The sequence below is a fragment of the Phaenicophaeus curvirostris genome, chromosome 1 (assembly GCF_032191515.1).
Source record: "Phaenicophaeus curvirostris isolate KB17595 chromosome 1, BPBGC_Pcur_1.0, whole genome shotgun sequence".
Lineage (NCBI taxonomy): Eukaryota > Metazoa > Chordata > Aves > Cuculiformes > Cuculidae > Phaenicophaeus > Phaenicophaeus curvirostris.
The window spans coordinates 117,609,516-117,624,348 of NC_091392.1; the positions used below are offsets into that span (position 1 = coordinate 117,609,516).

At 45.5% G+C, this 14,833-nt stretch overlaps 1 protein-coding gene across 2 annotated transcripts in view; it reads left to right on the forward strand.

Annotated features, from left to right (window-relative positions):
* Positions 1-9,017: 9,017 nt before the first annotated feature.
* The window catches only part of PDXK (pyridoxal kinase), a 50,456-nt gene continuing 44,640 nt past the window's right edge, over positions 9,018-14,833 (forward strand). Inside the window, exon 1 of one of the 2 annotated variants that reach the window (XM_069872511.1) lies at positions 9,018-9,114. In XM_069872511.1, coding sequence (XP_069728612.1) covers positions 9,070-9,114 — 45 coding nt within the window. In that variant the 5' untranslated portion in view covers positions 9,018-9,069. Of the gene's footprint in view, positions 9,115-12,366; positions 12,497-14,833 lie in introns of those variants that run through there. The other variant, XM_069872507.1, reaches the window with a different exon arrangement.

Genomic DNA, 14,833 nt, shown 5'->3' on the forward strand with positions numbered 1-14,833 from the left:
CATTGTATTTTGTGTATCTCTAAATTTGGGGGGTAGGAGATGGGAGGGTAGCATTTAAGGAGGGCACTTGAAAGTACAGAGCAAGTTGTTCTTGCATGTGTGCATATTCTTGTTCTCCTTGTTTTATTTTAGTTTTGTTGTATAAATAACCAAAGCTGATGAAGACTCATATGTCAGAAGCAAGTAGGGTTGTTAATAGGATAAACCTAGTCGCACACATTGAGCTTCTGACCTTTGTAATTGGGCTGTAGATACTAACAGCTGGAAGATTGATCAGAAGATGGGACCTTGGGCAGCTTAGTCTAGTGGGAGGTGTCCCTGCCCATGGCAGGGTGGTTGGAATTACATGATCTTTAAGAAACAAGCAGATGACACACTGTCATTCCTTGACAGTTAAAATCGGTCACTGAGATGATAATGTGGCAAGAGGTGTACTTCAGAGTCATAGTTATACAGATGCCAATGTGGGTAAGAGATGAATACTCTGAAAACTGTTTGCTGTTTACTAGCATCTGTCTATATTTGGCTTCTAACTGTATATTCTTTGCCTGCACATTGCTTTTCTCTGTATTTAGTGTTTGATTGCAAGTTGCTAAGACATATTTTTGCAAACAATATTTTATCACTGGCACAGGTTGCCCAGGGAAGCTGTGGCTGCCCCATCGCTGGAGGTGTTCAAGGCCAGGTTGGATGGGGCCTTGGGCAGCCTGGGCTGGTGGGAGGTGGCAAGGGAGTTGGAACTGGATGATCTTTAAGGTCCCTTCCAACCCAAACCATTCTATGATTTGTAGTTTAGCCATCGGGCCAAGACAAGGCTGCAACTGTGGTACTTTATGCACCTTCATGCCATGTAAGATCTTGCTCACTTGGCTGGAGCACTGAACAGCAAAACTTGTAGTGACTGCCCTGAACACACCCCAAGTGGTCCTAAGATTCAGTGCCTCTCATGCTTCTTCATGGGATCCATGCAAGCAGGTTGGATCTATTTTGGCATTTCAGTGATCCGTACTGGCTGCCATTCCCAAGAAAGAAAATGCCTGTCTGCACAGCAGTCTGCATGGTAACACAAGCATGTTTTACATTTTATTTTCATTATACAAATCAGTAAGAAATATAGTGCCTCTTTCAAGGTTAATATAATCTGTTGCAGAACTAGAAGTTGAACCACAGAAACAATCCTTACTGGGGGAAAAAAAACCCTCTTTAAAATTGAAAATTATGTGTATTTTGTTACTTCAATTTAACACTGCAATAGTTGCAATATGATAGTTTGAGCAGATAAAATTATTAACATAATTCTGTGATCTCCACAAAAAACCTTCAGCATATTTGACCAATCTGCTGCAGTTGAGCACCGGTAATGGTTGCATCCCAGGTTTTATAAATTCTCACTCAGATAAGAGAAATTGGAGGGAATTTTTTTACCTCTTGTCCCTGAAATTATGATGAGCATGTATTATAGGACCCAAACTCAAGCATTTCATGTGTGTAAAAGCACAGAGCAGTTTGAGGAAGAAAAAAAATTGCCTCATCTGCAAAAACATTGCTATATATTGCAAATAATACAGTTAATTACTGTAGATAAGATCCAAGAGACAGTCAAAATACTTCTAACACCACTTTGGGCAGCGGTTTCTTAGTATAGCCTCTTTACTGGCATGTCTTTCTGTTAGACACAGAAGAGAAAAGACCTTTGGTTCCTTCACAAGCCTTTTTAAAAAGCAGTTGAGAAACCTCCAAACCTTGTTTTAGAATCCTGCTTACCTTCATTTCATCTAGGAAGATGAATTATTTTACAGAACTTGATTTTCCAGAAAGATGAGACTGACTGTATTCTGAGGAGCTGCTTATGTTCCTTATTTCTGAGATGTGGGCTTCAAGTTGTAGCACCTCCAGATTGTCTTTCTGATATTGGCCCCACACTAGAAAAAAATACAGAAATGTTAAAGCATTTGTGAGATTCTTTCCTATATAAGATGCTGTTTGAACATTTCTTAGAGCTTTAAGGCATAGGCTTAAAATCCTTCCTAAAAACAATTGTGTGTTGACTCCTTGCAGGGAGTTAAACAGAGAACACCACTTGTTAGTGAGAACATTCCTTTAGGATTTGTATGCTGTTCTTTTGAAATATCACAGTGTTTTGGATTCAACACCAGCAGACACTAGCCAATTTCACAAATATTTTGCAGTGTTCCACTCAGAACATGTGACCTTGCGCAATTACACGCTTCCTAGGCTAAACTCTTCCTTATTTACATTTTTCTTTCTGATATTTGTCTTGCATAATCAAAGTAAAGCCCTGGGAGGTTTGAATTATGTTCACTGTGTGGTTTTGAATCTGGTACAAGTTCTGCAGTCTTGGAGACTGTCTCCTGCTTGCATTCCTGCAATATTTACTGCTGAAAAGCTGCTATGGCTGTTTGTATGGTCTGCCTTCCCTGAAGACTAACAGGGCTAGCGCAACAATGAGTGTAATACACAGCACAAAAATACACGTACAAGGTCAGAAAGACAAAGAATTATATCAGTAGGGGAAAAGACTGAAACTGGAGTTCAAGATCTTAATAACAAAAAGGCCAGACTTCTCCTCCAGGTCCAGTAAGATTTCTGGGTGCATGGTTTCTTAGAGTTTCCTTCCGCTGTTGAACATTTTAGTTTAATGAAGACTCGGTTGGGCTGCAGTCTGGACCCTTTTCTGTGGTCCTACTGAGAGGAGGATACAGTACTAAAATAGCATTCAGTAAAGGAAATTTTGCTCTTTACAAAGCAGTGAGGATGTGGAGAGAATCTCTATTAAATCTCATCTCTTTGAAACGGATTTGTGAAAAACATGGAAGTGCCAAGAGTTAGGTTCTCCAGGGAAGTGAATTCCAAGCTCAGTTTAGGGAGCAAATCTCATTCCACTCTCGACTCATACTTTTGTAGGCTTTGCTGCTATCGTAAACATCTGGGAGGCATCTGCTATAAAATGAAGACTGAAACTGTAAACACTTGTATAATCCAGTAATGTCTACTTGTCTGCAGAGTATTGCTATGGAGTTGATTCTGAAAAGAAAGCCCCCCAAGTCTTTCCCTGATTTTAACCACTTTGAAAGGAAGAATGGGAACCATTCAAGAGAGGTCTGCACTGCCTTCAAATACACTGACAGTGAGGAAAGAGTGTCCACTGTTTCTCACTTAGAAATCCACTCAGGAACCCTTTACAGCAAAAGGGGAAGAAATTGCTGTTTGACATTCACAAGCTGCAAAATTGGCTCTCGAGGGCCTGAACTCCATCACAGTTGTTTGCTAAGAACAGCAAATATTGTATTGTATTGTAATGCCAGCCATGGGATTTCGCAGCTGTACACTGGCATGTTTAGGGCTTGCACGTGATATAGAAAATTTTGATTATTATTTCTAAGCAGCCGTGGTCGATGATGTTAATTTGCCAAGGAGACTACCAATGCTGCTGATAACGATGGGCAGCTCACATCACTGTCAGGACTAGATGGAAACTTAGTCTTTGCCCATCTATCTCTTGCAGTCTTCATATCTTTTCTGCATTAGTTTTGCTTATTGAAGTATAGAGGTTGTTAGCTGTCCTGGAGAAAAACCTTTCTTATGAAAACTACCGCTATCTTACTGGATGTTTTTCACTATGTAAAGCATTTTCTCTTCTCTCCTTCAAACCCCAGATACCAAATCAGGAAAGATGAAAGGTCCTTATAAGAAATAATTTTGTATGAAGCATCTTCCTTTTACTTAGGTAAAAGACTGAGATAAGTCTAACACAATGTACTGGGTTTTGGCCCTCCCTTTCCAGGTGCCTGAATCCACATCCTGTGTCTTGCACACAAGTGCACTGCTCACGTTAACTTTCTGTAGTCTTAGGTTCTCATTTTATCCCTTTTACTTTTGCTAGAGTGTGGGGGGGCTGCCTTGGAACTGCTGCTCTTCGACAAGAGGATCTTAAGCTGGATTTATCTTCAGTTTCAGGAAAGAATTGTTCATTATTCATCTTCCAAGAATAGGAACTAATGATTAATTTCTTCTGATTTCTTGTAACTTTGGCTGTTTGTGCAAATTGCAGTGCAGGGAGGTGGAGTTAGGATTCTCTTTTAAATACCTACGAATGCTAAATCAACAATGGGCTGATGCTAAAATCTAGCGAACCTTGGATCATTCTGAAACTCCTGATAGAAGTTCGATATGAAATCCTGGTCCCACTAATGTCTGCTAATTTCACCTTCCTGATATACTTCTGTACTAAGAAGGAAGAAAACGGGAGATCTTCAGAACTACCTAGGTTAGCCATGGCTACTATTCACAATGATCAAAGCTACCATAGCGGGGACAATTATCCCCTAATAGTACAGGCAAAGGCAAGAAAAAAGTAGAAAGGAATTTCCAGCCTGGAACAGAGCTAACATCTCTCAGGCTCCTGAAATCTGTCCTCTGTTATCACTATCTTGCTAAACAGTGAAATGATGCTAACTGGAAAAATGACACAGTTTGTTTCTGAACCTGCTGAATTTCATTCAGATTTTTAAAGGTTAATTTAAAGTAGAAAAGCTTTTTGTAACCACTGAAAGAAAAGAACAAAATTAAATTACCATTACCCAGGTAACAGGACTAAAAATAGCAGGGGTATTAGTCAACTTAGCATGTACTCCCTGCAGCTTGAAATCGAATGCAAATCTGTTCTGTTTCCAGCACAGCAGTGGCCTGAATTCCCACTGCTTTGTGTGCACGTTTCCCTGGGGAATAAGCTGTGCAGCGACATAGCTTTGCCAAGCCGATATCCCTGAGCAGTGGGAGCTGAAGCAAGTGACTCATGACTGCAAGACGACAGCATGTGATGCAAGACGCACAGGACAAACTGCTGAGAGATGCAGTTCATGACTGAGAGGTTTATTCCCACTGCCAGGGAAGACCTTGTCCTTTTAACAGCTGTTACTATGTTTTATAAAGCAACTCTACATAGTGTGGCATTTCTGATCCAAAATCTGTATCAAACAATTTTCAAGGTTAAATATTAAAAACCAGGCACAGAAGTGTCTGGGAAATCCAGATATTAAAGGCAATGAAATAACACCACTTTCTTCACTTTCCCCCCAAGTGCCTTGAAAAAGAAGCAAAAATAAAAGGAAAACTTTCATACCCACTTCTCTAAAGCTGTTATCATGAGTACATACCACGTTTTACGGTATAGCACCGTTAACAGCTTGCATCTCCTACCTCTTATCTTGCCAGAGCAGAGTTTCGGTCTGCTACTGGAAATACATTGGTTGGCAAAGAGATATGTGCACTTGACTAGACTGTCTCTTTAATGCTGGTGAGTGGTTACTCAAGGATAAAAAGGGGTAACTGGGCTTAAACTCCTGATAATAATGAGTTACTTTTCCCTAGTATTAGGTAGAGATATTAGATGCAATAGGCCTGGATCCTGAGGGAGCAAGCATTAGACCACACCTCGAATACTGTGTTCAGTTCTGGGTCCCTCGCTACATGAAGGATGTTGAAGAGTGACGAAGCTGGTGAAGGGGCTGGAGAACAAGTTTACTAGGAGCGGCTGAGGGAACTGGGGTTGTTTAGCCTGGAGAAGAGGAGACTGAGGGGAGACATCATTGCTCTCTACAACTACCTGAAAGGAGGTTGTGGAGAGGAGGGTGCTGGCCTCTTCTCCCAAGTGACAGGGGACAGGACAAGGGGGAATGGCCTCAAGCTGCGCCAGGGTAGATTTAGGCTGGACATTACAAAAAAATTTTTCACAGAAAGGATCATTGGGCACTGGAACAGGCTGCCCAGGGAGGTGGTTGATTCATCTTCCCTGGAGGTGTTTAAGGCACGGGTGGACGAGGTGCTGAGGGGCATGGTTTAGTGGTTGATAGGAATGGTTGGACTCGATGATCCGGTGGGTCTTTTCCAACCTAGTGATTCCGTGATTCTGTGATTAGCATTCAGGACAAAACTGCAAGCTGATCCTAAGCATAGTAGCTCCCTCAGCCAACCAAAAGCAGGCCTCCTGCTTCCTTTTCATTAACCTCAACCATTTTGTTAATTGGATCCAAAATGTGCGGACATCAGCACGAACCAAAATAGTTGTGCACAATTACTGGGAATTGGACCTGTATAAATGGTTTTGTAGCTTAGAATTTCACAGCAGTGTGGATCAAGAATGCCACACTATACAGTGCTGCTCAACCGTGAAAACTTGTGACAGTGATCCAGCATTTAAAAGAAACTTTGTTATCACTGGCCTGTCTCTCAGCTTGGCACCTAACTCCTTGCAGTTTTTTCATAGTAGCAGTTCCATTTATTTCAATAAAACAACTGACACAAGGATTGCAAGACTGGGCTGGACATTTGGAGGCTGATACATTGCGTGATCTCCTTCCTGAGGCTGCATGTAACAAAATGCTCAGAATATATGGAGCTCCAAGAAGTCAGTGATAGAGAACAGGTTCAAGATGCAGGTGTAAAACAATGGATAGCCCATTCTTACTCTTCTGATCATGTCATCTCTTAATATATAAAATTACTTTTTTTTGTAATGACTACAATGCCAGGCTACTCTGGGGTGTGGGAAAGAATGCATAGGTCCTTGTCCTGCAAGTTTCAAAGGCCATAGGAGAAGGGAGGACCCATCAGTTTGCATGACTGGATCTGGAGTATAGAATTAGAATCATATAATCACAGAATGGTTTAGGTTGTAATGGACCTTGAAGATCATCTAGTTCCACCCCCTTGTGCCACAGGCAGGGACATCTCCCACTGTATCAGGTTGTTCAAAGCCCCATCCAACCTTGCCTTGAACAATTCCAGGGATGAGGCAGCCACGACTTCTCTGGGGAACCTGTTCCAGTGCCTCACCACTCTCACAGGAAAAAAATATATTCATAATATCTAATCCAATTCTCCCCTCTTTCAGCTTAAAACCATTTTCCCTAGTCCTGTCACTACACCATGATTGTTTTACAAAATTACACATGCCGCTTTCAGTATTTACTACCTTCTATGAGGACTGTTTCTTCTAATTCTGTTTAAACAAGTTGTGACATCTCTAAGTGCCATTCTCTGCATTATAATCGCTAGTGAAGTCAATATGGATTTACGTCCAGAAATTTTTCAGCAGGCTGTTTTTTCACCAAAGCTGAGAGCATGTCAGCCTTGCTAGTTTGCAGTTCTATTTCACACTAGGTTTTGGAGAAACAGCATTGACCGGTGCCCCTTTTGTACTAGGGACAGCAGCCCCTCCTGCCTGTCAAATGGTTTAGAATGGTCTTTCTAATTCCCCCATACAGAACAGCTTTGATGGCAAGACCAGTTTTCAATAATCTGCTTTCTTTTGTCCAGAAAATGGCTCCTTCTCTGCCATTATTGACAATTCCTGACAAAGTTCATAGTTTTTATGCAGGCCAAGTGAAAATTTGATCTGAAACAAGAATAATACACCCTTCCTACATCAAATGCTGCTAATATTTTATTACTACTATTACAATCATAAACTGGTACTTTACAATCTGTCTTAGCAAATGTACAACTGACCAGCAATATTCAGAATCTTAAATACAGATGGTCTTCTGATGGGGGAGTGTGCAATTATTACTCTGTGTTGGTTCAATTCTGCCATCTTAAAGACTGGTTGAGAAAAAAATGAGGCTATTGATTAGTCTTTTACATAACCTTGACCTTTTATTTTCTGTTGATGCCTATGATGATTTAGAGAATCTGTATATAATTTCACAAAATCTGATTTAATATCCTCCCCCATGCATCTTTTATAAAGCTGAATGTGACATACTCTTGGCAGCCCTATATCTTTTCTATTGTGCTTATGTAGAAAATCTGGACTTCAGGAGACCTTGTTAGTTGACACAATCTGTCTCCCTGTTCCAAGACAAACTTAAATATTTATATCAATATTTATAAAAATATTTCTTCTACAAGTTATGAAATACAAACACACTGAAAATAAGAACTCAACAGTCTTTCACAGTAATCTCTTCCTGTGCTTTTCACAATCCTTTGCATAATGGAGGTAAGCCTTCCATTACTGACATCAGTTTATTCCCTTCTGCTCCTTCACAGATATGCGTTAAATGACATTGAGGTCCTGGAGCGTGTCCAGAGAGAGCAACGAAGCTGGTGAGGGGGCTGGTTAAGAGGCCTTATGAGGAACGGCTGAGAGAGCTGGGGTTGTTTAGCCTGGAGAAGAGGAGGCTGAGGGGAGACCTTACTGCTCTCTACAACTGCCTGAAAGGAGTTTTGCAGAGAGGAGGGTGCTGGCCTCTTCTCCCAAGTGACGGGTGATAGAACAAGAGGGAATGGCCTCAAACTGTGTCAAGGGAAGATTAGATTAGATTAGATTAGATTAGATTAGATTAGATTAGATTAGATTAGAAAAATTCTTCACAGAAACGGTTATCAAACACTGTCAGAGGCTGCACCGGGAGGAGGTTAAGTCCTCATCCCTGGAGGTGTTTAAAAAGTGGGTAGATGAGGTGCCTGGGGACATGATTTAGTAGTAGAGAGGTACAGTTGGAGTTGATGATCTCTAAGGTCTTTTCTGCTGTCGAATCCAAAACACTGTGATATTTCAAAAGCATAGCATACAAATCCTAAAGGAATGTTCTCACTAACAAGTGGTGTTCTCTGTTTAACTCCCTGCAAGGAGTCAACACACCATTGCTTCTATAACTCTTTGTATTTGTAGGCTGTTATTAGAACTGAACTTCCATTAAGCTAAAGAAACCATTTCCTACTAGGTTATGTATCCTGAGCCTTGGATCCTTCTTAGGCACTCTTGCTTTCTTCTTTCTTTAATTGCCATTCTGAAAACTTGGCAGTACTCCACCAGAGACCCTACCAGTGGTGAATACACTGCAAGGATTACTTCATGTGTCTTTCAGACTACATTTTTGTTTATACAGTCCAAAAGCTGATTATCTTTATTGCAATATTGTGACACTGTTGACTCATGTTAAGCTTGTTATTCACAGCAATCTCATGATTTCTTCATGCATGCTGAGCTGGAATTCCAAAGGGTAACAACACAGACTGAGAAGGCAGCAGCCTGTGTAACAAATGGCCTATAAAGATGATTGTCCTGTTTGCCCAGGAGCAAAGAAGGTAGGTAAAGATGTCTATCTTCCTGGATTGCTGGCTGGACAACTGTCACGTGTGTGATTGCTTCAGGCCTGCCACAGGGTGTATTGCTTTTTGGTGCACTGACAGGCTGAGCAGACAACCAGGGGAGATGCGAGAAGGATCTAGAGGGTTGTAGAAAGAAAGTCTAGGAAGAAAAAGGAATATTTGTGGAAGAAACATTGCCAGTTGTTGATAAACTGTAGTCTTTCTGAGTATCCTTTTGATCAAATAATGATAATCTACTCAAAATTAATGATTTCCAGAAAATATTCTGCTCTGACCAAGGAGAAAGGGTTTGAGAGGCCACGTCACCTTAAAGAATAAACCACAAAACTCCATGCATAGTCGAATGACAATGTCAGGAGCTTGAAAAGGTATCATACTACAGTAGGAAGCCTAGGGCAGCTTCTCTACTGCCTACATTTCATAGAATCATAGAATCACTAGGTTGGAAAAGACCCACTGGATCATTGAGTCCAACTATTCCTATCAGTCACTGAACCATGCCCCTCAGCACCTCATCCACCCATCCTTTAAACACCTCCAGGGAAGGTGACTCAACCACCTTTACTTTTGTGACTGCTAGTTGCTTGAAGATTGTCATATATTTGTTCCATTGACAGTAAAATCACAGGATCACAGAATCACTAGGTTGGAAAAGACCCACCAGATCATTGAGTCCAACCATTCCTATCAATCACTAAACCGTGCCCCTCAGCACCTCATCCACCCGTCCCTTAAACACCTCCAGGGAAGGTGACTGTGTGAAAGAAAACAAGCAAGGAGCCTGGAGGTAAAGAATGAAGATGTGAGACCAGAAGCTGAAGTAGATCACGTTCCAAGATTACATTTCTGTCTCTAATTCTTCTGGCCACCCTGCCATCCAGACCTGTGTCCCCTCCAGATAACTTCCACATGTGAAATGCTGTTTTGTTACCTTTCCTGTGCTGCTGGATCTGGAGCACATACGGTGCAGATATTTCATTGTTCTGTCTCTATGCTTCACGGAGACATGCCAATTTCTGTGATTCAATAAAAACACCTACATTATTAGATGATGGAAATTTGTCAGTAGTTGGGTCAGCCTAGAACAAGTCCTAAGTTTCACAACTGGGATGGTGACAGAAAAGATAACATTATGTTCCCTCACTTTCCAACAGATTACTTATGATGACGGAAATGTTCTTTCCTGTTATGAGAAATAACCACCCTATTTCAAGAGTCAATTAAAGCTATCCACTAAGAAGAATACGAGACACTAGGTGTGTTTTCCTGTTGTGAAAAGATCTTCGACTGGACTTGTGATGGTCAATAATGACGAATGGCCAGAAGAAGATGAAATTCCCAAACACATTATGAAGTTCTATCTCAGCAGACTCTTGATGTATTGCAGCACTTGCCAGCCAACACATCTTCTTTTATTCTTTGGCAGCCCTCTGAAGGGTTTTTTTGTGTGTGTGTCAATAACATACAATTGCATTCACTTCAAAATCGGACTGTGAGGGTGGTACTATGTCAGGGCACCCGTGGTTTGAGCAATGCCACAGGGCATTGCGTGGGGCTGCCTGCGGTGTCCACGGCTTCGCAGGGCATTCTGGATGCTTGAGGAGGCAAAGCTGTCGCACAGGTGGAAGGCGTGCACTGCTGTTGGCTTCCCAGCACACCGAGGGGCAGGTGTGGGTGGCTAGTGCCGTGACATGGGAGAGCATGGTCACGAAACCTGAAGCTGGGGTTGTTTAGCCTGGAGAAGAGGAGGCTGAGGGGAGACATCATTGCTCTCTACAACTACCTGAAAGGAGGTTGTAGAGAGGAAGGTGCTGGCCTCTTCTCCCAAGTGATGGGGGACAGGACAAGAGGGAATGGCCTCAAGCTCCGCCAGGGGAGGTTTAGGCTGGACATTAGGGAAAAATTCTTCACAGAAAGGGTCATTGGGCACTGGAACAGGCTGCCCAGGGAGGTGGTTGATTCACCTTCCCTGGAGGTGTTTAAGGCACGGGTGGATGAGGTGCTAAGGGGCATGGTTTAGTGTTTGATAGGAATGGTTGGACTCGATGATCCGGTGGGTCTCTTCCAACCTGGTTATTCTATGATTCTATGAAATAGCACAGAATGGGATGGTGTGGGAGGACTGGTGGCCACCAGCCAACATTTGGGCATACCTATAGGCGATGGGAGTGTGCTGGAGGTATCAGGTGCCTCATTATTGCGCATGTAAGTGCCAGGGGCAGACAGTGTGGCTGGGCAAAGAGGCATCCATGTGCATGAGCCATGTGTAGGCAGTGTTTGGAAGGGGTGTGGGACCTGGTGCGTGGGAGTGCCAGTACATGCAAGGCAGCAGTGGTTGCACAACACCGGGTGGGTCCTGTCCTGGGGAGAGGTGGGTGACGCTGGGACGGTGCCTCTGTGACTACCATCAACGAAAGAGTGATGGTAAATGGAGTTAAATCCAGTTGGAGGCCAGACACAAGTGGCGTTCCCCCAGGCTCAGTGCGGGGTCCAGTTCAATATCTTTATCAATGACCTGGATGAAGGCATTGAAGGTACCCATAGGAAGTTCACGGATGACACTAAGCTGGGAGGAAGTGTTGATCTGCTGGAGGGCAGGGAGGCTCTGCAAAGGTATCTGAACAGGCTGAACTGCTAGGCTGAGACTGTGAAGATGAGGTTTAACAAGGCCAAATGCCGGGTCCTGCACTTGGGGCACAACAACCCTGTGCAGTGCTACAGACTGGAGGAAGAGTGGCTGAAAAGCCGTCTGGAGGAGAGGGACCTGGGGGTGCTGGTTGACAGCGACTGAACACGAGCCAGCAGTGTGCCCAGGGGGCCAAGAAGGCCACTGGCATCTTGGCTTGTATCAGAAACAGCGTGACCAGCAGGTCCAGGGAGGTTATTCTCCCTCTGTACTCGGCACTGGTGAGACCGCTCCTCGAATCCTGTGTTCAGTTCTGGGCCCCTCACCACAAGAAGGACGTTGAGGGTCTGGAGCGAGTCCAGAGAAGAGCAACGAAGCTGGTGAAGGGGCTGGAGAACAGGCCTTATGAGGAGCGGCTGAGGGAACTGGGGTCGTTTCGAACCCCCCGGGGCTGGGGCGGTGCCTCCCCCGCGCTGCGAGGGGCGGGGCTGGGGCGCGTGACGGCGCGGGCGGGAGGGGGGCGTGGCGCGCGTGTGACGGGAGGGAGGGAGGGAGGGAGAGCGCGTGACGGGCTCCGCGCTCCGCCTCCCCCACCGCCTGTTTTCCCCTCCCGCGCTCCCTGCGACCGCTCGGGCCGGCGCGGCCATGGAGCCCGAGTGCAGGGTGCTCTCCATCCAGAGCCACGTCGTCCGCGGGTACGTGGGCAACAAGGCGGCCACCTTCCCCCTGCAGGTGAGCGGGCGGGCCCGGCGCCGGCGCTGCTGCTGGTGCAGGTGCTGCTGGTGGCGGTGTCGCTGCTGGTGGCGGTGTCGCTGCTGGTGCTGGTGTTGCTGGTGCTGGTGGTGGTGTGGTGCTGTGGTGGTGCTGGTGTTGGTGGTGCTGGTGCTGGTGCTGGTGTTGGTGCTGGTGTTGGTGCTGGTGTTGGTGCTGGTGTTGGTGCTGGTGGTGCTGGTGCTGGTGGTGCTGGTGCTGGTGGTGGTACTGGTTGTGCTGGTGGTGCTGGTGGTGCTGTGGTGTTGCTGGTGTTGCTGGTGGTGCTGGTGTTGCTGGTGTTGCTGGTGGTGCTGGTGGTGCTGGTGTTGCTGGTGTTGCTGGTGGTGCTGGTGTTGCTGGTGGTGCTGGTGGTGCTGGTGTTGCTGGTGTTGCTGGTGTTGCTGGTGGTGCTGGTGTTGGTGCTGGTGGTGTTGGTGCTGGTGGTGGTACTGGTTGTGCTGGTGGTGCTGGTGCTGGTGGTGGTGCTGTTGCTGGTGGTGCTGGTGGTGGTGCTGAGGGGGAACTGGTGGTGGTGCTGGTGAGGCTGGTGCCGCTGCTGGCGCTGGTGGAGGTGCTGGGGCTGGTGGTGGAGGGGCGGGTGCTGGTGGAGGGACTGGTGCTTGGGGGGCTGATGCCTCTGCTGGCACTAGTGCTGTTGGTGCTGGTGCTGGTGGTGGAACTGCTGGTGGAAGGTCTGGTGCTGGGGAGGGGGCACTGATGGTGGTGCTGGTGGGGCCGGTGCCACTGCCGGTGCTGCCTCTGCCCTTGCTGCAGGGTGGCCGAGCGGAGCCGGACAGCGGGCAGGTGGTCACGGGCAGCCGGGAGCGGCGGGCGCAGTGTGGGGGTGTGGGGGTGTCAGTCTGTGTGTATGTGTGCTTGTCTGTGTCCTGTGTGTGTGTTTGTGTAAGTCTGTGTGTCTCTGTATGTGTGTGAGTCAGTCTGTGTGTGTGTCTGTGCACGATTCTGTCTCTCTGTGTGTGTGTCTATGTTTGTGTGTGAGTGCAAGTCTCTGTGTGTGTGTATCTGTGCCTTTGTGTGTCTGTGTGTCTATATGAGTCTGTCTGTGGCCTGTGTGTGTGTAAGTCTGTGTCTCTGTGAGCCTGTGTCTGTTTATCTATGTGTACGTGTGAGAGCATGTCTGTGTGTGCCTCTGCATCTGTGTGTGTGCCTGTGTGTGTGCCTGTGTGTAATGCTTCTGGTGGGTTGGCTCGGCTTCATTCACACCCAGGTGTGTTCTCCAGCATCAGCCAGGCTCCTGCCTGACCGTGTCCCCGCTGGGCTGGTTGCACCGCTGGCCTTGTGCTGGTACAAAGCCAGGGCCCTCTAGTCTTCCTGAGCCATGCAGCTGGGTTAAACTCGTGCCCCTCGGTTTCTGAGGACCTATGGAAGCTGTAGTAGAGTATAAAAAAGCACTTAATAGCCATAGAAAAGGCTGAGATGGAGAAACTCGCTTAAGTGGCCCTGGGCTTGAGGTTCTAATTTAATCTTGGCTGTCATGTGCTGACTTCGGAGTTGCTTGCTAAGGTCTAGCTGATGGTGGGAAAACCCTGGCATGCTTTGGGGTGATCCTTTGTATGTCTCACTGCTTTCTCTTGTGAAGCGTCTACATCCTAAGAGGTCTCCGTTCTTGACACACGTCTGGCTGTACGAAGCTTGCCGTCTAAGAATCTCATTGCTAGAACAGCGTGCTGTGACATTGGTTGTCTTGGTACATGCTTAACAAATGATGGTGTCACCTCGCTTGACTTAGATGCAAGAGATGGTCTTGCCCTGATAAATGACACGCTTGAAATCTGGCCTGCAACAAACTAACATCGCACCCTCTTATCACCATCCAATTATAACATAAGCCAGTCTCTTGAAAATTAGTATATGGTGAAGGGTGGCATAGGTACAAAATGCCCGTCTTGTGGATAAATCTGTATGTGTGTATCTTTGTCTGAAAGGCTGTTATGGTCTGCAGCCCAGCCGTCCCTCCTTTCCCAACAGAATGATCTCTAAATTGTGCTTTGGCCTTCCCCTCCCTCAGCTGTTTTTGTGGTAGCAGAAGGGCATGCAGTAGTACTTACTCCAGAAATCTCTGGTCTCTTAAACTGTTGTTTTCATTTTAATTCTGTGCCGAAGGTTCTCTTTGCTCTTCTGTAACTCAGCCTTTCTATGGCATATGAGCCTCTGCATGGGTGTCTTGTATGACTTGGTAAATCAGTTCCTGTATAGTGTCTTTAGTTCCTTGACTGTGATGCTATAAAAAACTACTCTAGTTAAAAGGTACTGTTGGTGTTGTAGTTGGGTTCTGTTTAGGAGGCTCACGCTGTG